Source organism: Dendropsophus ebraccatus, chromosome 4, assembly GCF_027789765.1.
Source record: "Dendropsophus ebraccatus isolate aDenEbr1 chromosome 4, aDenEbr1.pat, whole genome shotgun sequence".
In the NCBI taxonomy this organism is placed as follows: domain Eukaryota; kingdom Metazoa; phylum Chordata; class Amphibia; order Anura; family Hylidae; genus Dendropsophus; species Dendropsophus ebraccatus.
In genome coordinates, this window is record NC_091457.1 from 58,012,834 (window position 1) to 58,040,717 (window position 27,884).

General features: G+C 46.8%; 1 protein-coding gene across 1 annotated transcript in view; it reads right to left on the bottom strand.

Annotated features, from left to right (window-relative positions):
* The window catches only part of LOC138788229 (C-signal-like), a 32,584-nt gene extending 7,163 nt beyond the window's left edge, over window positions 1–25,421 (bottom strand). Inside the window, exons 1-4 of the mRNA XM_069965919.1 lie at window positions 25,177–25,421; window positions 23,740–23,791; window positions 10,635–10,822; window positions 9,232–9,369 (exon numbers count right to left, since the gene is read on the bottom strand). Coding sequence (XP_069822020.1) covers window positions 9,232–9,369; window positions 10,635–10,822; window positions 23,740–23,791; window positions 25,177–25,419 — 621 coding nt within the window. The 5' untranslated portion in view covers window positions 25,420–25,421. The remainder of the gene's footprint in view (window positions 1–9,231; window positions 9,370–10,634; window positions 10,823–23,739; window positions 23,792–25,176) is intronic.
* Between the last annotated feature and the right edge of the window lie 2,463 nt (window positions 25,422–27,884).

Consider the following 27,884-nt stretch of genomic DNA (forward strand, 5'->3'; position numbering starts at 1 on the left):
ACACAGACCTAATTACTGTTGTCACCGTCACCAAGCTCTTCTCTCAGCTCCTTCTCCTGTTACAGCAGCCCCCCCCCCCTGCCTTGTCAGGTGACTCAGCTTGCTCAGCTCCCATTGGCTGAACAACTGCAAGCCATCACTTGGACTGGGGAGGGGGGGGGCTGCTGTAACAGGACCTAGAACAGCCCTCCTGCTGATGACTCATCCTTACAAGAAGGAGCTGGCTGGTGACGGTGACGACAGTAATCAGGTCTGTGTGAGTTAGGACACTTCCTGGTGGGGGGTGGAGGGGGGAAAAGACAGGGAAGGGAGGCAGATAGGTGATTGAAGCATATTACAGAGTTATATAACTTTATAATGTGCTTCAATTACTGGGAAAAAGTTTTTCATGGCACTTGTCCTTTAACCTCTTAAGGACATAGGACGTACCGGTACGTCCTATGTCCTCATTAGCACTTAAAAGCGGGGCCGCGCGGCGGCCCCGCTTTGAAGTGCCGCGATCCCGGGGGCCGCGTGTAGCCCGGGACCGCCGCTATTAGCGGGCACGGTCCGATCGCCGTGCCCGCTAATTAGCTAATCGGAGGCAGCTGTCAAAGTTGACAGCTGCCTCCGATTACCGGAGGCAACGTTTCCCTGGTGTCTAGTGGGGGAGATCGCTCCTCCGGGACCTTGTCCCGGAGGAGCGATCTCCGTTACTGATGCCGGCCGGGGACGCGTCCAAGATGGCGCCGTCCTCGGCTCGGCACTCATTTGTTTCCGGCTGCAGCAGCCGAAAGCAAACGAGTGCCGATCTCATGGATCTCTGCAGCATATCTATGCTGCAGAGATCTCTATGAGAGATCAAAGTGTATATACTAGAAGTCCCCCAGGGGGGCTTCTAGTATATGTGTAAAAAAAAAAAAAAAACGTGTTGTTAATAGTAAAAATCCCCCTCCCCTAATAAAAGTCTGAATCACCCCCCTTTCCCCAGGTTTTAAATAAAAGTAAACAAATAAATAAATAAATAAACATGTTTGGTATCGCCGCGTGCGTAATCGCCCGAACTATTAATTAATCACATTCCTGATCTCGTACGGTAAACGGCGTCAGCGCAAAAAAAATCCCAAAGTGCAAAATTGCGCATTTTTGGTCGCATCAAATCCAGAAAAAATGTAATAAAAAGCGATCAAAAAGTCGTATATGCGCAATCAAGGTACCGATAGAAAGATCACATCATGGCGCAAAAAATGACACCTCGCACAGCCCCATAGACCAAAGGATAAAAGCGCTATAAGCCTGGGAATGGAGCGATTTTAAGGAATGTATATTGGTTAACAACGGTTTGAATTTTTTACAGGCCATCAGATACAATATAAGTTATACATGTTATATATCGTTTTAATCGTAACGACTTGAGGAACATGCATAACAAGTCAGTTTTACCCCAGGGCGAATGGCGTAAAAACACATTTCCCCCAAATAAAAGAAATGCGTTTTTTTTTTCAATTTCACCACACTTTGAATTTTTTTCTGGTTTCGCAGTGTACTTTATGCAAAAATTCAGCCTGTAATTGCAAAGTACAATTAGTGACGCAAGAAATAAGGGGTCATGTGGGTTTCTAGGTGGAAAAATGCAAGTGCTATGACCTTTTAAACACAAGGAGGAAAAACCGAAAATGTAAAAACGAAAATGGGCCATGTCCTTAAAGGGTTAACCAAGCCCAGGCTCATAAACAGAGAAGTATGATTCATCGCTGCACAGAAGGCATTTCCAGTGCTCTGGTGAGTCCAGAGGTGGCAGCTTTACACCACTCCATTTCACACCTCTGCTGGGTGGTATAAGGCTCTGCTCAGCCATAAAAACCCATGCCATGAAACTCCCAGTGGGACATTGTTTTTGTGCTAATTTTAAAGTTCTTATCAAGCGCTACAAAAACATGGCCACTTTCTTCCAGAGACAGCCCCTCTCTTGTCTCCAGTTTGGGTGGGGTTTTGTCATTCAGTTCCATTGAAGTGAATAAAACTTAATTGCAAACCACACCTAAACTGAAGACACGAGTGGTGCTGTTTCTGAAGGAAAGTGGTCATGTTTTTGTAGAGCTAGTTAACCCCTTTAATGCCAGGTGTGGTTTGGAACTCTGCAGTTACTGACTTATCAGAGCATTGGTGATTTCAATCAGGCCCGGACTGGTAATCTGGCAAGGCGGGCAAATGCCCGCTGGGCTGGCCAGATTACTAGTCTGTGGGCCGCCCGGGCTGTCTAATGGAAAAAAAAAAAATCACCGCTGCGGCCCGCTCCTGACATGCTCCTCCAATCCAATCAACGTGGGGCCGCAGCGGCCCCTCATTGATTGGCGGAGCACGTCAGGAGCGGGCCAGCCGGGGTGAGGTGAGGTGAGCGGGCTGTGGTGGCGGGAGGGGGCTGCGGTGGTGTGTCTCCGCCCCGTTGTGCTTCCCCCAAGTGCCAAGGGCCGCAGACGTGCCGCGCGCAGGCACGTCTGCAGCCACCTCCACCAGGCCCCCAGCGGTGACGTCACTTCCCTGACGCGCCGCTGAGGACCTGGAGGAGAGAGAGCCGCCGCCGCCGCCGCCGCCGCCACGCTGCTGCAGCAGAAAGAAGATGCTGAAGATCCGGAGAAAGAAGCTGCTGGGAGCGAGGTGAGGTGAGAATGTTTTTTTTTTTTTATTAACCCCTTCACATGTGGCCACACAGGGAGGGCATGCAGGGGGGCTATTTTATATAGGAGGGGATGCAGGGGGCTATTCTATATGGGAGGGGGATGCAGGGGGCTATTCTATATGGGAGCGGGTGCAGGGGGCTATTCTATATGGGAGGGGGATGCAGGGGGCTATTCTATATGGGAGGGGGTGCAGGGGGGCTATTCTATATGGGAGCGGGTGCAGGGGGCTATTCTATATGGGAGGGGGATGCAGGGGGCTATTCTATATGGGAGGGGGTGCAGGGGGGCTATTCTATATGGGAGCGGGTGCAGGGGGCTATTCTATATGGGAGGGGGATGCAGGGGGCTATTCTATATAGGAGGGGATGCAGGGGGCTATTCTATATAGGAGGGGATGCAGGGGGCTATTCTATATAGGAGGGGATGCAGGGGGCTATTCTATATGGGAGCGGGTGCAGGGGGCTATTCTATATGGGAGGGGGATGCAGGGGGCTATTCTATATGGGAGGGGGATGCAGGGGGCTATTCTATATGGGAGGGGGTGCAGGGGGGCTATTCTATATAGGAGGGGGATGCAGGGGAGGCTATTCTATATGGGAGGGGGATGCAGGGGGCTATTCTATATGGGAGGGGGTGCAGGGGGGCTATTTTATATAGGAGGGGATGCAGGGGGCTATTCTATATGGGAGGGGGATGCAGGGGGCTATTCTATATGGGAGGGGGTGCAGGGGGGCTATTCTATATAGGAGGGGGATGCAGGGGAGGCTATTCTATATGGGAGGGGGATGCAGGGGGCTATTCTATATGGGAGCGGGTGCAGGGGGCTATTCTATATGGGAGGGGGATGCAGGGGGCTATTCTATATGGGAGGGGGATGCAGGGGGCTATTCTATATGGGAGCGGGTGCAGGGGGCTATTCTATATGGGAGGGGGATGCAGGGGGCTATTCTATATGGGAGGGGGATGCAGGGGGCTATTCTATATGGGAGCGGGTGCAGGGGGCTATTCTATATGGGAGGGGGATGCAGGGGGCTATTCTATATGGGAGGGGGTGCAGGGGGGCTATTCTATATAGGGAGGGGGATGCAGGGGGCTATTCTATATGGGAGGGGGATGCAGGGGGCTATTCTATATAGGAGGGGATGCAGGGGGCTATTCTATATGGGAGCGGGTGCAGGGGGCTATTCTATATGGGAGGGGGATGCAGGGGGCTATTCTATATGGGAGGGGGATGCAGGGGGCTATTCTATATGGGAGGGGGTGCAGGGGGGCTATTCTATATAGGAGGGGGATGCAGGGGAGGCTATTCTATATGGGAGGGGGATGCAGGGGGCTATTCTATATGGGAGGAGGTGCAGGGGGGCTATTTTATATAGGAGGGGATGCAGGGGGCTATTCTATATGGGAGGGGGATGCAGGGGGCTATTCTATATGGGAGGGGGTGCAGGGGGGCTATTCTATATAGGAGGGGGATGCAGGGGAGGCTATTCTATATGGGAGGGGGATGCAGGGGGCTATTCTATATGGGAGCGGGTGCAGGGGGCTATTCTATATGGGAGGGGGATGCAGGGGGCTATTCTATATGGGAGGGGGTGCAGGGGGGCTATTCTATATAGGGAGGGGGATGCAGGGGGCTATTCTATATGGGAGGGGGATGCAGGGGGCTATTCTATATAGGAGGGGATGCAGGGGGCTATTCTATATGGGAGCGGGTGCAGGGGGCTATTCTATATGGGAGGGGGATGCAGGGGGCTATTCTATATGGGAGGGGGATGCAGGGGGCTATTCTATATGGGAGGGGGTGCAGGGGGGCTATTCTATATAGGAGGGGGATGCAGGGGAGGCTATTCTATATGGGAGGGGGATGCAGGGGGCTATTCTATATGGGAGGGGGTGCAGGGGGGCTATTTTATATAGGAGGGGATGCAGGGGGCTATTCTATATAGGAGGGGGATGCAGGGGAGGCTATTCTATATGGGAGGGGGATGCAGGGGGCTATTCTATATGGGAGGGGGATGCAGGGGGCTATTCTATATGGGAGGGGGTGCAGGGGGGCTATTCTATATAGGGAGGGGGATGCAGGGGGGGCTATTCTATATAGGGAGGGGGGTGCAGGGGGGCTATTCTATATGGGAGGGGGATGCAGGGGGGCTATTCTATATGGGAGGGGGATGCAGGGGGGCTATTCTATATGGGAGGGGGATGCAGGGGGGCTATTCTATATGGGAGGGGGATGCAGGGGGCTATTCTATATAGGAGGGGGATGCAGGGGGGGCTATTCTATATGGGGGGGATGCAGGGGGCTATTCTATATAGGAGGGGGATGCAGGGGGGCTATTCTATATGGGGGGGATGCAGGGGGCTATTCTATATAGGGAGGGGGATGCAGGGGGGCTATTCTATATGGGGGGGATGCAGGGGGCTATTCTATATAGGAGGGGGATGCAGGGGGGCTATTCTATATGGGGGGATGCAGGGGGCTATTCTATATGGGAGGGGGATGCAGGGGGGCTATTCTATATTGGGGGGATGCAGGGGGGCTATTCTATATGGGAGGGGCATGCAGGGGGGCTATTCTATATGGGAGGGGGATGCAGGGGGCTATTCTATATGGGAGGGGGATGCAGGGGGGGCTATTCTATATAGGGAGGGGGATGCAGGGGGCTATTCTATATGGGAGGGGGATGCAGGGGGGGCTATTCTATATAGGGAGGGGGATGCAGGGGGGGCTATTCTATATAGGGAGGGGGATGCAGGGGGGCTATTCTATATGGGAGGGGGATGCAGGGGGGCTATTCTATATGGGAGGGGGATGCAGGGGGGCTATTCTATATGGGAGGGGGATGCAGGGGGACTTTTCTATATGGGGGGATGCAGGGGAGGCTATTCTATATGGGAGGGGGATGCAGGGGGGGTATTCTATATGGGAGAGATGCAGGGGGTATTCTATATGGGAGGGGGATGCAGGGGGGCTATTCTATATGGGAGGGGGATGCGGGGGGGCTATTCTATATAGGGAGATTTACAGCAGGGGGGCTATTCTATATGGGAGGGGGATGCAGGGGGGGCTATTCTATATGGGAGGGGGTGCAGGGGGCTATTATATATGGGGGATGCAGGGGGGGCTATTCTATATGGAGGGATGTATAGATGAGGATGTTGCTGGAGCAAGAAGCCTAAAATGTCTGTCTGGCAGATCCCGTGGAGAGGAGTCATGGCCAGAGAAGCCTTCCTGATGACCGGAGCCAGATGGAGAAGAAAAGGAAAAGTGCAGAGAAGACGCCTACTGTGAGTGACAGGATGTAACTGCACTATAATCACCTGTAAGGTCTGCAGAACCTTTATACAGCTGGGATCTGCCTCAGTATCAGGGGTGTCACACTCCTGCCCTCCAGGTGTTGCAAAACTACAATTCCCGTCATGCTTTAGCTGTCCAGGCATGATGGGATTTGTAGTTTTGTAACAGCTGGAGGGCCGGAGTGTAACATCTGTGTTCTATTGTTGCTGCTTTGGGAGAATATTGGTCTTTATATAGTGGCTGTTATTTGGTGCCAGTATAGTGGTGTTATCCAGTCACTGTATGGTGAGAGTAGTGGGCATGGTGTGATGGTATAGTGGTATTATCCAGTCACTGTATGGTGAGAGTAGTGGGCATGGTGTGATGGTATAGTGGTATTATCCAGTCACTGTATGGTGAGGGTAGTGGGCATGGTGTGATGGTATAGTGGTATTATCCAGTCACTGTATGGTGAGAGTAGGGGGCATGGTGTGATGGTATTACTTGTATTATTGGTAATTTTAGTGTTGTATATAGTGGATTGTATTCAGTCACAGTGTAGCGGTATTAGTCACTATGTGGTGATAATGGCCGTGCTCATGGTGGGGTTAGTATAGGAAATATTGGTGGGTTTGCTTAGTGACAGTATGGCAGTAACGTGTACAGTATGGTGATAATATTTGCTTACTGGTGTTAACTATGACAGTGTTATCATGCACAGAAAAAAGATAGATAGATAGATAGATAGATAGATAGATGATAGATAGGAGATAGATAGATAGATAGATAGATAGATAGATAGGAGATAGATAGATAGATAGATAGATAGATAGGAGATAGATAGATAGGAGATAGATAGGAGATAGATAGATATGAGATAGATAGATAGATAGATAGATAGATAGGAGATAGATAGATAGATAGATAGATAGATAGATAGATAGATAGATAGATAGGAGATAGATAGATGATAGATAGGAGATAGATAGATAGATGATAGATAGGAGATAGATAGGAGATAGATAGATAGATAGATAGATAGATAGATAGATAGATAGGAGATAGATAGGAGATAGATAGATAGATAGGAGATAGATAGGAGATAGATAGATAGATAGGAGATAGATAGATAGGAGATAGATAGATAGATAGATAGATAGATAGATAGATAGATAGATAGATAGATAGATAGATAGGAGATAGTTAGATAGATAGGAGATAGTTAGATAGATAGGAGATAGATAGATAGGAGATAGATAGATAGATAGATAGGAGATAGATAGATAGATAGATAGATAGATAGATAGATAGATAGATAGATAGATAGATAGATAGGAGATAGATAGGAGATAGATAGATAGATAGATAGATAGATAGATAGGAGATAGATAGATACGAGATAGATAGATAGATAGATAGATAGATAGATAGATAGATAGATAGGGGATAGATACTATAGATAGATAGATAGGAGATAGATAGATAGATAGGAGATAGATAGATAGATAGATAGATAGATAGATAGATAGATAGATAGATAGATAGGAGATAGATAGATAGGAGATAGATAGATAGATAGATAGATAGATAGATAGATAGATAGGAGATAGATAGATGATAGATAGGAGATAGATAGATGATAGATAGGAGATAGATAGATAGATAGATAGATAGATAGATAGATAGATAGATAGGAGATAGATAGATAGATAGATAGATAGATAGATAGATAGATAGATAGGAGATAGTTAGATAGATAGGAGATAGTTAGATAGATAGGAGATAGATAGATAGGAGATAGATAGATAGATAGGAGATAGATAGATAGATAGATAGATAGGAGATAGATAGGAGATAGATAGATAGGAGATAGATAGATACGAGATAGATAGATAGATAGATAGATAGGGGATAGATACTATAGATAGATAGATAGATATCCAGTAGGAAATGGCTATCTAGCAGCTTATTATGTAGCTTTGACCGCCATTATATGGAGTGCAGACATAGTCAGGATAAAAGGGATTTAAAAAATATAGTAACTTTTGTCCAAAAACAGCACCACCCTGTCCTCAGACTGTGTATGGTTATTACAACTTGGCTCCATTCACTTCAATGGAACTGAGCTGCAATACCTCACACAAACTGAAGAAGAGTGTGGCGCTGTTTCTGGAAGAAGGTGGCCATGTTTTTCTCCTATAAAGGGAATCTGTGAGGTCCGTACCAGGTCTAGGGCTATAAATCTCAGCAGACAGGTGTGAGGAGATATCACTGACCTTTAGTCCAGTGTAAACTTATATAATTGTCCTTTTCATTTCCAACTAAAGTTTCACAACAGCAGCGGCAGCAGCAGCACCCTATACGTCCATCAGTCAGAGCAGGCAGGGGCGGGGGCAGAAGGTGCTGCTGTGGTTCCACCTCTGTGACACTTCAGCTGGTAATGAAAAGAATGATTATAGAGGTTTACACTGGACTAAAGATCCAGTCCCTGACCTATACGCTGGGATCTACAGCTGTGTACCTGGTATAGAGCCCACAGGTTTCCTGTAAGGGCACGTTCATACCTAATCAAATGCGGATTTGATGCTTCTTATTTAATCAGTTGAAATGAATGCATATATATGCCGCATCAAATCATCAGCAGATCATGTTATAGCATTATTTTCAGGTGCTGATGGTGGGGTTCACATGTTTAGGGGAGTAGTGGGGACATGGCTAAATGAAGCAGAATTTGCTACAGCGCGTATTTTACACGGCTATCCATGATATATAGGGAAGGATATGGTATGTGGGCTGCTGGGGTTTGATTGCCAGGGCTGATTTTAAGTCCCAGTCCGGCCCTGATTTCAATGCACTAAGCACCAAGGCAGTTGCTAGGATCACATGGCATTCCTACATTCCCATGTCCTAAGAGTACTATACCGTATCAGTGAATTTGTTATTTATTGACACTACACAGATACTATTACAAAAGGTGGCCCTTTGTTGGAAAAAAGATTCTTTAAAAAAAAAAAAAAAAAAAAAAAAAACACCATCACACAAACAACTTTTTAAATACTTAAAAAAAAATTCATTTAAAAGACATTTTAACATTATTCTGTTAGGGTCCTTCTCTAGGTGCCCACTTGCCATCTCAATTACATGGCGCTCCACAGCCAGCACCCACCATGTATGAAGTAACTGGGCTCAGTACAAACTTTCCGGTCCTATGTCCATCAAAAGTCAGGAAGGGGTAATAAAAACTAATAATTCCTCTCCATTTCATAGTGATATGCTATATCTAGAGAAACCTACCTTACTGCAGCGATAGGAAATGACTGGAAAAGCAGAAAAGAGACGGGGGACATCTTCAAGAGATCCGAGGAGAGCTGAGATATGAACCACAGCTGACTTTCCTGTGCCTTCTGCTCTTTTCAGCAAGGGATAGAAAGCCTAAATGGATGGAATAATATAGTATAACAAATCAATAGGCAGCTTGCTATATACATACAGTAACTGTCAGCCAAACGATAATGTGAAAATCATCAATTCTTCCAATAATGGTAACCGATCAGTTTACTTATCACTATATTGTATGTTATTTTAGGAAAAGTTGGTCAATTGTTACATCATTACACAAATATTTAAAATAAATGAGCTTCATCCATATTTAAAGTCATATGAATACTATATTAAAAAGGTACCATATGGATACTATAAAGTAAAAAAAAAACATTGGAGGTGCTCGGGGGAGCCATTGACGTTGTAGCTGGAAGAGCTGCAGGTCACCGGTGGCTGTCAATGAGAGCGGCGCTACGAGGCACGAGGATAGGTAAGTATACTTTTTTTTTTTAATTGGTAAGACTTCTCCTTTAGGGTGCCTTCACACCTACCGTATCGCAGTAGAAAATCCGCTACGGATCCGCAGCAGATTTAACTAAATGAATGCACACAGCATCAAATCCGCACTTACAAATCTGCTGCGGATCCGCAGCGGATTTGACAGTGCGTATTTAATGCGGTGTTCATTCATTTAGTTAAATTCGCTGCGGATCCGCAGCGGATTTTCTACTGCGATACGGTAGGTGTGAAGGCACCCTTAGCGTGCCTTCACACGTACTGACTCGCAGCGGAAATCTCGCTGCGAGTTTTGCAGCAAGAACAGCTAAGAGTTAAGGTCCTGGCAGGCCCCTGAGACTACGTACTCGCAGCAGTCTGAGTATGTAATGCAGCCGCCCCCTTAACCCCTTCAGCTCCCGCTCTCTTTATATACATTACCTCTCCCCTTGCCACAGGGGGTCCTGGCTTCCTGCTCTGCAGCCCAGCCAATCAGTGTGTTGCCCAGCCGCAGCCACTGATTGGCTGGGCGGGAGAGCAGGACACCGGGACCCCGTGTGGCAAGGAGAGAGGTAATGCATATACAGACAGCGCGGGAGCCGAAGGGGTTACATTACATACTCAGACCGCTGAGAGTTTGTAGTCTCAGAGGCCTGTCAGGACCTTAGCTCGTAGCCGATCTCGCTGCAAAACTCACATCGAGATTTCCGCTGCGAGTCGGTACATGTGAAGGTAAGGACACATTTGCTGAATGGAAACAAAGGGTATTTTATGTTACCAATTGGTAATCTAATGTTTTGGCGGTATGGCAGGAATGAATCTATTAATGATCTATTATATTTACTGTATTGATCTACCTATACAATACATATATACTGTACCTGGGTAACCAGCATAGGGCCCACCACATTTACATTGTAGACATGTAACATGTCCTCAGAGGTCTGTGACTCTAGGTTGTTGGAAGTTAAAATCCCGGCATTGTTGATGAGCAGATCAAGTTTCTTTCCATTCAAATGTTTCTCTACTTCTTTTACTGAGAAGTTGACACTTGCAGGGTCAGTGGTGTCTATGGAAAAGCAGAGTAAGGAAAGCAGTAAGGGTGCGTTCACACCTACAGAGATGAGTTAGTGTAGTAGCAGAGATGAGGCAGGGGGTGTCAGTCTGGGAAGTTCTGTGGATGATGTGGGGATGGCAGGCGGTTGGCTTGTCTGGGGGGCAGGTGCTGATGTAAAAGATCAGCAGGGGCGAGATTTTGTGACGGGCGGCCTTCAGAAATCAGCCTGCTCTAAACTGTTTAGTAGCAAGCAGAGACCCTTGCCATACAGACCCTATCTGCTATAGACTAACCACTTTTTTATGCTGCGTTCACACCTACAGGATCTGCAGCAGATTTTCTGCAGCAGATTTGATGCTGTGTTCAGTTATTTAAATGAAATCTGCTGCAGAAAATCAGCTGCAGATCCTGTAGGTGTGAACGCACCATAAAAAAGCAGTTAGTCTGCGATGCCCTGGCCCCTAGGGGCCACTCCGCAGTATAGATGGTGCTAACAGGCAGGAACCGGGGCAGCTGTAGGATAATGTGGTCACGGTGTAGGCACGAGGGTGATACAGCTGGAAACCGGGCTCCTGACCATGTGGGAATACTGGGCATGCGATTCTTTGTTGTCCTTAGTCAGGGCACCAATTATCACACCAATGCCAAGGTTCAGAAACAACGATAGTTGTGTATTTATTGTAACGGTGGTAACTAGTAGCAACAGTCTCTCCGGATGCAACCGGGAATAAGGCAATCTTGAATAAAGCAGAGTAATGGGTGATGCTGCAATAGGCTGTGAGAGTAGTGTGCTGAATAATGGGAGTAGTAGTGATACTGAGGTTAAGATGCTGGGTGGAATGAGACTTGAATGAAATACTTGCTGTTGATGATTAGAGAAGATGATGAGAAGAATGACTGAAGAATAGACACCCAGATGAGAATCTTGAGACTTGAGACAGGAACACAGCCAGTGGACTGGAGCAACAAAGCACACGCAGGCCTCTCTCTTAGCAGGGAGAGAGGACAAAAACACAACCTATTCCCTTGATGGTAGGGAATAGACTGAGGTAGCACAGGAAGTCACATGGTAACCACAGCCAAAAGCTCGATGACCATTGGAGTTACCATGGAAGCAGGGCACAGTCATGTGACATCCAGCCATTGCATCATCACACCATTAGGCATATACAGAAAAATATACATGAGAAGTACCATCCTTTAACCATCCTAGTACCATCCTAGTACCATCCTAGGAGGCGACATAATACCCTTAGGCACTGATACCTGAATATACATGCAATAAATGAATGGAATAGCAGACCTGAATACTGAGAAGGGTAACACAATACACGCAGTTTGCAGTGGACCATAGCTTTCCAGAACAGAACTGGTTATAATAAAAATATGAGCATAAGAAGGGCTGTTCTGGGACACTGCATACCTCCCTACTAGAAATGAGCCGACCTCGGCGAACCACAAGCTGAGGTAGATATGGCCGAATGAACAGAGGACCAGGACAACAAGACAAGAGGAAGGAATGTTAGTGTGAGTGAATATGTAGATGTGTGTTTCCCACGCTCAAGGCACAGGTGACAAGAGAAATATGAAGAGAAAGAAAACCCTAGTGGCAGGACTTCACCTAGGGGTGCCTAACGTACTCTGGTTACAGGTAGTTAGTGCGTGGACCATCTGACATGGAAGCCAGGACAACTTAACTGCTGGCGGGGGACCCTCAATATTCCAGTCAGTTTGACAGTAGGTTTCCAATGGAAATGAGTTACCCTACTGGAAAGAAAACTGTGAAGACCTGTGTACTGCCTTGGGTGTCTGTGTGAAGTGACTTGGACACCTGAAAGAGAAAAGAACAAAATAATAAAAGCAAACATACATCTGGGTACCCTCATACACACCACTCAATCATACCCCACAATTACTCCATAGGCCAAACACACGAAAAGGTATCCAAGGTGCAATGTGTATGGACAAGTGTAAAGGTTGAGTATGACTATGTGTAGCAACTACTATGTTGAGACAAGACAGAGGCGAACAAACACTAGAAACACAAGGAAGGGAAACACAGAAGACAACAAATACTGCGAGGTCTGGAGGAGGATTGGCTCAAATAACTCTGAAGACATCTGAAGAAAACTGGCTCAAATAATCTTTCCAGCTGTAGATATAATAATACTATGCATGGAGAAAATAGAAGATCCTTCTGAAAAATACACTTTTTTTTTTAGAAAATACACTTTCTCTGAGGCTATAGATATAAATATGTAGACTGACTTCTTTACTCAGAGATGGAGGAAACTGTCTGACTCTGACATGAAAATATACACTGTGAGAAGAAATACTTTTTCAAAAGACACACTTTACTCTGAGACTATCTAAATGACTTTTCTGCTTACTCAGAGGTAGGAAAATATATATATATATATATATATATATATATATATATATATATATATATAATACTCTGACAAGAAAATAGACTTTTGACTACTGAAGTGCAATACTGAAGTGCAATCATGAAATACAATAATAAACCTCTGACAATCACAGTCTGTAAAATGCTTTAGGAAGGAATGGGTTAAGTGTCTCTGTGTGGTAGAGTCTCTTTAGGCAACCTAGAACATCGTCCATGTAAAGGCTCTGGGACAGGCACTGTAGAACAGTTTGGTCAATGAGTGTCCATCAGCACATAGCTGGATGATAATAAGGAAACTTGGTCAGGAGGACCAGGCACGAACCTTGAACGTTGCATAGGAATTCTTCAAACCTAAAACAAAACAGTTATATAAACAGTCGAGAACTTTGCTTTCTGTAGTTACGCTTTAATGAAAGAATGCAGGAGGGCCCTGAGTAGCCTTCTTCTTCCTCTTCTCCCACGGGTAGTAGAAGCGTGGAGGGCCTGGAGCAGAAGCATCACTGGAGGCAGTGGTGACCACGATGCTAGGCGCCACTGTGGTGATAGGAGAGATGATGGGGGCCACATGGTAAGTGACCGACGTGGTGGAAGAAGCAGCTTTAGCCACGGCAGTGGGGGCAGTATTAGCAGCTGTGGACTGCCCTGCTGTAGTGGAAGCTGCAGGAGCAGCGCTAGACATAGCGGTGGCAGCTGTAGTGGCAGGCAACAGGGCAGCAAGGGCCTGCTGAATGTCCTCGATCAGCTGCATAATCTTAGGCCCACGCCCGAGCATCCATTGCGGCAGGGGTGGCGAATCACACCCGGGAGGCTGCCATAGGCCCGGAGATATGGGGCCCTTAACGAGAGTCTTTCCCCCCCGATTCAGGATCTGGGGGCGATGGAGGTGACTCGTCTATGATCCGGTCGTCCTCGGAGGAGACGGATGGCCCCGTGGAGAAAATGAAATTCGAGGAGCCGGAGTGATTAGGACCCGGGGAGATACTGAGATCAGACGTAGTCTCCTCACCTAATTCAGCGGAGGTCGGAGTAGAGGCCCCGCTTTGATCCCTATCTTCGGAACGGACGGATCCCCAGCTGCTGTCACTATCCGAGGGCAGCGGAGCCAGCAGGCATGCCGGGTCGAACGCTGGCAGAGAGGCGGGAGGCTCTGGTAGCACGGGTACAGCGGTAGCAGGCGTGCACTCCTTGCAGGACGCCATCTTGCTGCGCACTGGCGTGGTCTTGAGGACCTGGGAGGAGGCGGAGCGCAGAGGCTGAAATTCCGGTCCAGCAATCTGCCCGGCAACAGTGGCGTCATCTGGCGCAGGCAGCCAATCAGGAGCAGTCAATGCAAAGTCTATGGCGCCGGGCGATTCCCGCTCTTGGGCAGCATGGCAATTAACCCCCTCCTCTCCGGGGTATGGCGCAGTTAGAAATTGGAGAAGACAGCGGCCATCTTGTGTACAGTCTAGGGCCCTGAGCGCCTCGATTACCCCCATGATGATATGGCAAAGTCTCTTTGGGGTTGCGGCACACTCTTGTGGGCACACAATGCGATCGTAATCCTGTTCGGGACGCCAAATGCGATGCCCTGGCCCCTAGGGGCCACTCCGCAGTATAGATGGTGCTAACAGGCAGGAACCGGGGGCAGCTGTAGGATAATGTGGTCACGGTGTAGGCACCAGGGTGATACAGCTGGAAACCGGGCTCCTGACCATGCGGGAATACTGGGCATGCGATTCTTCGTTGTCCTTAGTCAGAGCACCAATTATCACACCAATGCCAAGGTTCAGAAACAACGGTAGTTGTATATTTATTGTAACGGTAGTAACTAGTAGCAACAGTCTCTCCGGATGCAACCGGGAATAAGGCAATCTTGAATAAAGCAGAGTAAAACCAGGATGTTGGTATATAATTTGATCAAACCATATTGCCTCATGTACCATGTGCATGAGTCCCTACACTAAATCAACACTTTGTCGGTCAGCAATTGCCAACCCCACAAAGCGAGCGCAAGCAGGAAAGGGAGGCCACAGAATGGCATTGCAACCCCACTGTCACAGGACCAAACCCCAAAGGGCCCCCTAAACCCTGCAGGCGCCGCCGGCAGAGAAAGCGGCCACCGAGTAACACAAGTATGAACAAGGTCTTACCACTCACCACTGCATCGGAGGTAGAATGGGAGAAATAGGAGGTACTTACGATGTGTATAAACAATAAAGTATTAGCTCACCACACCGGCATACTTTTCTCACAGTTGCACATGTGAGACTCCACCGGTCTACATCAAGGAAGATTGTTCTATTGAAGTTTGGGGTACAAACTGTTTTCCGCAGATAATTTGCACCTTAATGGAAGGGGGTCCGCTGTGCTGGGGGAGAGAATCCTAGAAGGGGTGGAGAGGTTTTTAAACTAGGCATGTGGAGGGAGGACAATGTAGTGTGTAATATAGTGGCAGATAGGTTAGAGAGGGGACAGAACATTGAGGTGGGAGGAGAAGGGTCCTGTGGGGGGAGGATAAGAGCAGTGGATAGGGAGATCCATATGTTGCAGATGAACAGTGGGGATGATTGTAGCCACAGCACAGTAATAAATCCCATTTCTTATAATGTAGCGGTTAAACACGATGGTAATATAAAATGTATGGTTACTAATGCCAGAAGTCTAGCCAGCAAAATGGGGGAGCTAGAGGCCTTGGTTCTGGAGGAGTCCATTGATGTGGTTGGTGTGACTGAGACGTGGCTGGACTCCTCACATGACTGGGCAGGCAATATTCAGGGATTTGCGTTGTTCAGAAGGGACCGGGTGGGCAGAAGGGGAGAAGGAGTATGTCTGTATGTCAGAAATGATATTAAAGTGAGTGTAAAAGATGCAATAATGGGCGATGACTGATGATGTGGAAGCATTGTGGATAGAACTACAGAAGGAGGTAAAGAGTGAAAAAATTATTCTTGGTGTAATCTATAGACCCCCCAATATTACTGAGGAGGTAGATGGCCAGTTGAATAGACAAATAGAGCGGGCTGCCCGGGAGGGGACAGTAGTGGTAATGGGGGACCTCAACTACCCAGATATAGATTGGGGTCACGGTTCAGCTAAATCCACAAAGGGGAGGGAATTTCTTAACCTCCTGCAGGATAATTTTCTGGGCCAGTTTGTGGAGGAGCCAACTAGAAGTGATGCCTTGTTGGATCTGGTTATTTCTAACAACACTGAGCTGGTTGGGGATGTCACTGTCCATGAACACCTGGGTAATAGTGACCACAATATAGTGACTTTTAGCTTAAAGTGTAGAAAAGAAAAACATGTTGGGAGGGCAAAAACTCTTAATTTTAAAAGGGCCAATTTTCCTGGGTTAAGGGCAGAACTTCAGGGCATAGACTGGGAGCGGCTGCTGTCACATACGGATACAGCTAATAAATGGGAAATCTTCAAATCCACATTAAATAACTGTACTGCCAAATATATAATATAAACGGTTAAAATCCAATCCCACATGGCTTACAACCGAGGTTAGAGGGGCTATAAATGAGAAAAAAGGGGCATTCAAAAAATACAAATCAGAGGGGTCAGCTGTAGCATTTAAACATTACAAAGAAGTCAACAAAACCTGTAAAAATGTAATAAAAGCAGCAAAAATTCACAATGAAAGACAGGTAGCCATAGATAGCAAAAGAAACCCCCAAAAATTCTTCAAATATATTAATGCAAAAAAACCAAGGTCAGAGCATGTAGGACCCCTAAATAATGGTGACGGGGAGTTAATAACTGGGGATCAGGATAAAGCCGAGTTACTTAATGGGTTCTTCAGTTCTGTATATACAAAAGAGGATGGAGCTGTGGTGGGTGGGGCCAGTACTGAGGTGGGTGGGGCCAGTGCTGCTAACACATGTAATGTACTGAACTGGTTTACTATAGATATGGTCCAAGACAAATTACATAAACTCAATGTAACCAAAGCTCCAGGGCCTGATGGATTACACCCCAGAGTTCTTAGGGAACTCAGTTCTGTAATTTCTCTACCCTTGTATGAAATATTCAGTGATTCTTTGCTTACTGGTATTGTGCCGAGGGACTGGCGTAAGGCAAATGTAATGCAGATTTTCAAAAAGGGCTCTTGAACTTCCCCAGGTAACTATAGACCCGTAAGCTTAACGTCCATTGTGGGGAAACTATTTGAGGGGCTTATAAGGGACTACATCCAGGAATATGTAGTGGCTAATAGTATTATAAGTGATAACCAGCATGGTTTTACTAAGGACAGAAGCTGTCAAACCAACCTAATATGTTTCTACGAAGAGGTGAGTAGAAGCCTGGATGGGGGTGCAGCTGTGGATATCGTGTACCTGGATTTTGCTAAAGCGTTTGACACAGTTCCTCATGGACGTCTGATGGGTAAGTTAAAGTCTATCGGTTTGGAAAGTTTAATGTGTAACTGGATTGAAAACTGGCTTAATAATCGTACCCAGAGAGTGGTGGTCAATGATTCCTACTCCGAATGGTCCCCGGTAATAAGTGGTGTACCCCAAGGGTCAGTACTGGGCCCTATTCTGTTTAACTTGTTTATTAATGATATTGAGAATGGAATTAACAGCAATGTTTCTATCTTTGCAGATGACACCAAGCTTTGTAGTACAGTACAGTCTATGGAGGATGTGCAGATGTTACAGGATGACTTAGACACACTGAGTGTTTGGGCGTCCACTTGGCAAATAAGGTTCAATGTAGATAAATGTAAAGTTATGCACCTGGGTACTAATAACCCACATGCATCATATGTCCTGGGGGGAGTTACTCTGAGAGAGTCGCTGATGGAGAAGGATCTGGGTGTACTTGTAGATAATAGACTACAGAACAGCACACAATGTCAGTCAGCTGCTTCTAAGGCCAGTAGGATATTGTCATGCATTAAAACAGGCATGGACTCTCGGGACAGGGATATAATATTACCGCTTTATACAGCTTTGGTACGGCCTCATCTGGAGTATGCCGTCCAGTTTTGGAACCCGATTCATAAAAAGGATGTTCTAGAGCTGGAGAGGGTACAAAGACGGGCAACTAAACTAATAAGGGGAATAGAGCATCTTAGTTATGAGGAGAGATTAAAAGAGTTAAATTTGTTTAGTCTGGAGAAGAGACTAAAGGGAGATATGATTAATTTATTTAAATATATAAATGGCCCCTACAAGAAATATGGGGAAAAGATGTTCTAGGTAAACCCCCTCAAAGGACAAGGGGGCACTGCCTCCGCCTGGAGAAAAAAAGGTTCAATCTTCGGAGGCGACAAGCCTTCTTTACCATGAGAACTGTGAATCTGTGGAACAGTCTACCACAGGATCTGGTCACAGCAAAAACAGTAGAGGGCTTCAAAACCGGCCTAGACAAGTTCTTAGACCAAAATAATATAAATGCATATGTATAGAACTATCACCCCTCCCCCTTCCCTGTATCCATTCCCTCCTTGGTTGAACTTGATGGACATGTGTCTTTTTTCAACCGTATTAACTATGTAACTATGTAACTATGTAAGTTGTACTAAAGTCCTATCTGCTGACCCAGGGCTACTACACAGCAGTTTGGAGAAATGCATATAGCAGACGTGCCCTGCTGACTGCTGCTTGATCCACTTTGGAAAACTCAAGGGACTAGCTCTGCCCGGACATACGTTTCTGGGGCCCATATACTGTACCTAGACCTAGCACTCCATGATCTCTTCCAGCATTGGGGGTATTCTTCTCTTTCTATGTAAGTCAGGCAACTACAGCCAAGGTTGCAAGAGAGTCACCCTGACAGAGTTCTCTACTATTATACAAGGCCCCTCTTGGTACCCTCCTAGCCTACTTTACAAGCCTTCAACTACAACCTAACCTAAATACTGTGCAATTTAAGTACTACTTGTCTAAAGTCTAAAATCTGCTAAAACAATATTTACCAGTATCCGAAGGGAAAATGCTGGCAGTCTTCTCTCAAGTTCAAAACGCTTTATCTGAACTTGTTATTGAAACAAACTGTACTGTTCCTTTAAGAAAACTGCCATTAAACGTGTATGTCTAGTTAAGTTCTCATCTGGTTTACTCAGCTGCACCAATACACCATACAGGGACAACAGGTATAACTTACACATGTTGGGACCTAGGGGGTTTATACCACCAAGTCCTGTGACAAGTGTCTCAGAGGTAACACAACACCTAGCACAAAACGATTTCTATTAAAGCATAAAATTGTTTGCGATTTTGTTCCGAATACAAGACATTCAGTAAGAATTATTCATAGACATGATCTGAGCTCATATTGTTTGGGTATTTCAAGTGTGTGCTCTTTTTATTAGATGTTTACTATGAATAAGAATAGATAGTTCAAGGGGTATAAGAGCGATATGGTGCATCAGGGATCTTCAATAAAATTTTCAATGATCAGTACTGTGCTAGACTTTTAAAGCGACTCTGTACCCACCAGGGCCGGCCCTAGCGGTGTGCGAGCAGTGCGGCCGCACAGGGCGCTGTGCTCCCCCAGCAGGAAGGGGGCGCCACCTGTGTCCCTCTGAGGCCATATATCCGTCCCTGCCTCGGCACAGCAGCCTTGCTAAGAGTCAGCAAGGAGAAATCTCCTCTCCCCCGAACATGTGACTGCAGCCTGGCCCCATCCCCCGCCCCCCACAGCGTCTCCCAGCTCACAGATGCCCATAACCCTGCCCCCCTTTCCAGACGGAGACAGATCAGCAGTGTGATCCTCTGCTCTACCTCCTCCCCCTCCTCATAGGCAGAGACATCCTCCACAGCTACTTCTGTGTGGGACTCATAGCTCCCAACCGTCCCGGATTCCGCGGGACAGTCCCGTTTTCGGGGTGCTGTCCCGTGGTCCCGCAACGGCACCCAGTGTCCTGCATTATATGTGGCCCGACCCAAAAAACAATAAACCAGTAACTCACCTGTCTGCCGGTCCCAGCAGCTCCTCTCCCGCCAGAGCGCGCACTCCCGTCATCCTCCGGGGCGGGCAGCGGGCTATACAGACACTGACTGTACCGGAAGTGACCTGCAGCCTCTGTCATGAATTACTTCCGGCACAGTCAGTGTCTGTATAGCTGCTGGGACCGGCGGACAGGCGAGTTACTGGTTTATTGTTTTTGTGGTCAGGCCACACAAATGGGGGGATTGGCTACTATGTGGGGCGCTATATGGGGGATTGGCTACTATGTGGGGCGCTATATGGGGGATTGGATAATATGTGGGGCACTATATGGAGGCATTGGCTACTATGTGGGGCTCTATATGGGGGATTGGCTACTATGTGGGGCTCTATATGGGGGATTGGCTACTATGTGGGGCACTATATGGGGGGATTGGATACAAGTGGGGCTCTATATGGGGGATTGGATACTATGTGGGGCACTATGTGGGGGCATTAGCTACTATGTGGGCACTATATGGGGGGATTGGCTACTATGTGAGGCACTATATGGGGGATTGGCTACGATGTGGGGCACTATATGGGGCATTGGCTACTATGTGGGGCACTATATGGGGGGATTGGCTACTATGTGGGGCACTATATGGGGGGATTGGCTACTATGTGGGGCACTATATGGGGATTGGCTACTATGTGGGGCACTATATGGGGATTGGCTACTATGTGGGGCACTATATGGGGATTGGCTACTATGTGGGGCACTATACGGGGATTGGCTACTATGTGGGGCATATATGGGGATTGGCTACTATGTGGGGCATATATGGGGATTGGCTACTATGTGGGGCACTATATGGGGATTGGCTACTATGTGGGGCACTATATGGGGGCATTGGCTACTATGTGGGGCACTATGTGGGGGCATCGGCTACTATGTGGGGCACTATATGGGGGCATCAGCTACTATGTGGGGCACTATATGGGGGATTGGCTATTATGTGGGGCACTATATGGGGGGGATTGGATACTATGTGGGGCACTATATGGGGGGATTGCATACAATGTGGGGCACTATATGGGGGATTGGATACTATGTGTGGCACTATATAGGGGGATTGGATACTATGTAGGCCCTATTGGGGGGAGTGGATACTATGTGGGGCACTATAATGGGGGATTGGATACTATATCGGGCATTTTTGGGGGGATTGGATACTATATCGGGCACTATTCAGTCAGCAGCATGTGGTGACTGTAGGGGAGTGGCTATGGAGGGTCGCTATGGGGGCGTGGCTATGGGGACCGCGGCGCACATGTCCCTCTTTGCTCTTTGCAAAAGTTGGGAGGTATGGTGTGGGTGAGTATATGTGTCTATTTGTCTGTGTGTTAGTGGAGTGTGTGTGTGTTAGTGCTAATGTGTGCCTGAGTATAACTACAGCTCCCATTATGCCCTGGAAGCCTGTGTGTAACTACTAATCCCAGCATGCCGAGAGCCTGTGTATAACTACTAGTCCCAGCATGCCCTGACAGCCTGTGTAGAACTACTACTCCCAGCATGCCCTGACAGCCTGTGTAGAACTACTACTCTCAGCATGCCCTGAAAGCCTGTGTATAACTACAGCTCCCAGCATGCCAAGAGCCGGTGTATAACTACTAGTCCTAGAATGCCCTGAAAGCCTGTGTATAACTACTAGTCCCAGCATGCCCTGACAGCCTGTGTAGAACTACTACTCCCAGCGTGCCCTGACAGCCTGTGTATAACTACTATTCCCAGCATGCCCTGACAGCCTGTGTAGACATACTAGTCCCAGCATGCCCTGGTAGCCTGTGTATAACTACAGCTCCCAGCATGCCAAGAGCCGGTGTATAACTACTAGTCCTAGCATGCCCTGAAAGCCTGTGTATAACTACTAGTCCCAGCATGCCCTGACAGCCTGTGTAGAACTACTACTCCCAGCGTGCCCTGACAGCCTGTGTATAACTACTATTCCCAGCATGCCCTGACAGCCTGTGTAGACATACTAGTCCCAGCATGCCCTGGTAGCCTGTGTATAACTACAGCTCCCAGCATGCCCTGACAGCCTGTGTAGAACTACTACTCCCAGCGTGCCCTGACAGCCTGTGTAGAACTACTATTCCCAGCATGCCCTGACAGCCTGTGTAGAACTACTTGTCCCAGCATGCCCTGACAGCCTGTGTAGAACTACTTGTCCCAGCATGCCCTGGTAGCCTGTGTATAACTACATCTTCCAGCATGTCCTGACAGCCTGTGTATAACTACAGCTCCCAGCATGCCCTTACAGCCTGTGTATAACTACTACTCACAGCATGCCCTGACAGCCTGTGTATAACTACAGCTCCCAGCATGCTCTGACAGCCTGTGTATAACTACTACTCCCAGCATGCCCTGACAGCCTGTGTAGAACTACAGCTCCCAGCATGCCCTGACAGCCTGTGTAGAACTACAGCTCCCAGCATGTCCTGACAGCCTGTGTATAACTACATCTCCCAGCATGTCCTGACAGCCTGTGTATAACTACAGCTCCCAGCATGCCCTTACAGCCTGTGTATAACTACTACTCCCAGCATGCACTGACAGCCTGTGTATAACTACAGCTCCCAGCATACACCGACAGCCTGTGTAGAACTACTAGTCCCAGCATGTTCTGACAGCCTGTGTATAACTACAGCTCCCAGCATGCTCTGACAGCCTGTGTATAACTACTACTCGCTTCCCCACCGTCCAGCACTCACCCGCAGCACACAGCCGCGCCCCACAACCAACCGCCCCCCCATCACCCGTGGCATCCCTCACTCACCCGCAGCATAGCATAGCAAGCTCCGCCCCCCGTAATCGCCTGCGTCAAGCTCCGCCCCCGCAATCGACCGCAACAAGCTCCGCCCCTCGCAATCGCCAACTCAGCTCTGCTACACCGTCACCGCCAACTCAGCTCTACTACACCGTCACCGCCAACTCAGCTCTACTACACAGTCACCGCCAACTCAGCTCTGCTACACAGTCACCGCCAACTCAGCTCTGCTACACAGTCACCGCCAACTCAGCTCTGCTACACAGTCACCGCCAACTCAGCTCTGCTACACAGTCATCCCCAACTCAGCTCTGTTACACAGTCATCCCCAACTCAGCTCTGCTACACAGTCATCCCCAACTCAGCTCTGCTACACAGTCATCCCCAACTCAGCTCTGCTACACAGTCATCCCCAACTCAGCTCTGCTACACAGTCATCCCCAACTCAGCTCTGCTACAACGTCACTTCCAACTCAGCTTTGCTACACCGACACCGCCATCTCAGCTCTGCTACACTGTCATCATCTCCTTCATTGTCTCAGCTCTGCTACTTCACCATCATCAGGCAGAAGCATTGCATGATGGGAAATGTAGTTTCCTATCTTGGATATAGATCGGCTTTTAAAAAAACGTGTAACTCAGGAACGGCAGCAGCTAGAAAGATGGGAGACGTCTCAAAATACTCAGAGGGACTTGGTGAGTAAGGCCAGCTAGGTTTGGGAGCATTTCATTTTTTTTAGCTCTTGGGGGGAATACCCCTTTAATGGTCACTTAATTCACCGTATCAGATATGTTAGATATAGTTTCACAGTTACACAACTTACCTAGTTGAATCACTATGACATTTGGGTTCTTTGTGGACAGACCCTTTAATTCCTGCAAGAGAAGTAGTAATATATTTAGCTGCAATGCCAAACTCTGTGTGTGTGTGTGTGTAATTTTCTTATCTTTTCATCAATAGTGCAACATTACATCTAAAGGGATTTGTATAATTTTTTCCTCCCAAAAGACATAAACTTTGTTATCTTATATTTCAGAGACCCTAATAAAAAGTACCGTATTTTTCGGACTATAAGGCGCACCTTCAGTTTTAGCCTGCTAAGCCATCTAGGTTCATATATAAGGCGCACCAGACTATAAGGCGCACTGCATTATAGTGTATAAGTTTGAACGAACGAAAAATGTAAGTCACCTGCTGATCACAGTACTTACTGAGGCTCCTTACTATGTTACCTGCTGATCACAGTACTGTATTTACTGAAGCTCCTTACTATGTCACAGTACTGAGGCTCCTAACTATGGTGTCCGTAATGCACCATGCAGGATAGGCAGAATTCTGCCAGCGAGTCCCGTTGGCAGAATTCTGCATGGAGCATTGTGGCCACCATAGTTAGGAGACTCAGTACAGTGTTGCTCTATAACCTCCGGCCACTAGATGGCGCTATTGAATGAAAGTCTATGCCTGAAGCCTATGCCTGAGCCTGTATCCAGGCTGCGGAGAGCAGGGACAGCGGTACATCGCTACAACGGGAGAGCGGTACAGCGGTACAGCGATACAGCGGGCGAGCGGGACAGCAGGACAAGCCAGCGGAGCCATGGGCCGGGAGTCCAGGTGAGGGAGCGCTGCGCTGTGCTGTGCGGCGGGGAGATGTGAGCTCAGCAGCCTATCTGCGCCATGGAGGCCGGAGCTGTCCCGGTCCATATATATAAGGCGCACTTGACTATAATTTCTTAGAAAATCATAGTATTTTAAGTGCGCCTTATAGTCCGAAAAATACGCAGAGACCCCCTTTAAATTAACACAGTAACTGTAATAGGAATAAAATGGGGGAAAAATGAACATTTGTTATCTCTACATGTGCAGAATTGACTGAACTATAAAATTATCACATTGCCGATCGCACACAGTCTTTCTATCCATGTGCAAGACTTTAAGGGAATGTACTGATGGTACATGCGCTTTAAAGTTACTGCGGAGTTAACAGGTTAAATACACCATATCAATACATATTGTATTACATCTCTCTCCCATGCAGAAAGCTGATATACTTAGATTAGTCTAAACACAAAGGCTACATAGATTACATGAATTCGTCCAGATAAAAAGTCTTCAAATGTATCAGCGATCTGACTGAAGGTAATATATAAAATTAGTATTAGTAGCTTCCAATATATACAATTATCAAGATTTCACCAGCCCGATCACAAAAAACTATGACAGGTGTAATATTATTCACAGACCATAAGAGCGCTTCTGTTACCTGGCTTTGAGGAGACTCTGGATTCCTGCAGGCAGCAAAGATAATTTCTGGTGGATTTTGACTCTTCAGAAACTGTTTAACAAATTCAAAGCCTATTCCTCTGTTAGCGCCAGTTACCAGGACAGACTGGACCTTAAACTCCGACATGACTGCACTCAGATTCTCCATGAACAGAGGCAGCAGCTTTGTGTGTTGCACTCTGGTCTTGTGTTTCTTTGCAAGAAGCAAATGCATTGTAACCATGAGCTAACACATTCATGGGGAGGGTGAGGGGGTGGGTGGTTAGTTATGTAATCCTGGTCTCTTTAGTATGGGACTGGAGTACCTGGGGCCCACCAGAGGAAATCCTATTACACACATGGATATCTGACACATTATTGTTTAGCCAAAGCAAGGAAGAGACTATGGAAATAAAGGAAAGACTGAGATTTCCCAAATTATCAAATCCATTCCTGGCTTTAGCATATATATATATATATATATATATATATATATATATATATATATATATATATATATATATATATATATATATATTTCTATGGTCCAGATTTATCAATCAGTCATAGACAATAATGTGTATGAGTTTTGTGTCAGCTAAATATTTACCAATTGTATATGGTATTATGGTATGGTATGGTAATATGGTATAATTCAACTCCATTCACTTAAATGCATCTGAGCTTCAAAACCACACCCAAACTGAGGATGGAGTGGTGCTGTTTCATGTTTTTTTAAGCTTGGCTAAGCCTTTAAAGGGATACTCCAACCAGAGGTTACAAAAAAGAAATAAATCTGCTGCAGAAGCTAATAGCATTACTTACATGACTGGCCCAGTTCTGAAATTACCAAAAATCATTTTTTTTATTTTTTTTATTTTGGGGGTGGGGGGGGGGGGGCTGTTGTCCTGTATTGTGTGGCTGTAATTTCTGGTTGAGCAGAATGTATTGCTTTCCCTCAGCTGTTCATCACAGTCCTCCACCCTGCCCATTCCTCTCCCAAATCTGTTGCAGAACATATAGGCTGTGTTCACACATTGCAGTTTCATTGTGTTACTGGATTAATTGCAGTACTTTATCATTTGATTGTGATCCCACCCACACAGCGCACTGTTACTACCTGTAACAACAAACAGCACGCTGTACTCTCTACCTGTAACACCAAACAGCTCACTGTATTCTCTACCTGTAAAACCACACAACACGCTGTATTCTCTACCTGTAACACCACACAGCACACTGTACTCTCTACCTGTAACACCACACAGCACACTGTATTCTCTACCTGTAACACCACACAGAACGCTGTATTCTCTACCTGTAACATCACACAGCGCACTGTATTCTCTACCTGTAACACCACACAGCAGGCTGTATTCTCTACCTGTAACACCACACAGCACGCTGTATTCTCTACCTGTATCACCACACAGCACGCTGTATTCTCTACCTGTAACACCACACAGCATGCTGTATTCTCTACCTGTAACACCACACAGAACGCTGTATTCTCTACCTGTAACACCACACAGCACTGTATTCTCTACCTGTAACACCCCACAGCACACAGTATTCTCTACCTGTAACACCACACAGCACGCTGTATTCTCTACCTGTAACACCACACAGCACGCTGTATTCTCTACCTGTAACACCACACAGCACACTGTATTCTCTACCTGTAACACCACACAGCATGCTGTATTCTCTACCTGTAACACCACACAGAACGCTGTATTCTCTACCTGTAACATCACACAGCGCACTGTATTCTCTACCTGTAACACCACACAGCACACAGTATTCTCTACCTGTAACACCACACAGCACGCTGTATTCTCTACCTGTAACACCACACAGCACGCTGTATTCTCTACCTGTAACACCACGCTGTATTCTCTACCTGTAACACCACACAGCACACTGTATTCACTACCTGTAACACCACACAGCACGCTGTATTCTCCGACTCCGACTAAATTTTATCAGGACCGACTCCGACTCCTGCTCCTTCTTAAATGGGCGGTCATATACCAGGGGAGTTATTTATCACACTGGCTCAGCAGATTCTCCCTAATATCCTACATGATCCTGGGGCAACTTCTGAGGGAATAAGGAAACATATAAAGCAACTTCTCCTGTGTGTGCAGTGGATGCAGCCAGTCTCCAGCCTCCATGTCCTGAACAACTCACAATTAGACTAGATGGAGCAGGTGTTTTTTTCCTGCTGACAATCTTCTATGTTTCTGACTAGATATTCACCATACACAAAGAAACACTACTAACAATGCCAGATACATGTGATATAGAGGTCAGCCATAGTGATATACAGGGGGTCACACGTAGTGATAAAGAGAGGGGTCACACATAGTGATATAGAGGTCACTGTGGGGGCACGCAATAGCACACACACACACACACAGCCTGCTGCAACACACACCTCCTGCTGCTCATAATGTATATTCATGATCAAAACTTGTAAATTTTATATCAAAATTCAATTCTAATTTTTTTTAAAGATTTTTTTAAAGCTGGAGTCTGAGTCGGTACATTTTTTTCCGACACCAACTCCGACTCCGACTCCAGCCAAAGCTGGCTCCGACTCCAACTCTGACTCTAGCCACTGATTCTCTACCTGTAACACCACACAGTACGCTGTATTCTCTACCTGTAACCCCACACAGCGCTCTGTATTCTCTACCTGTAACA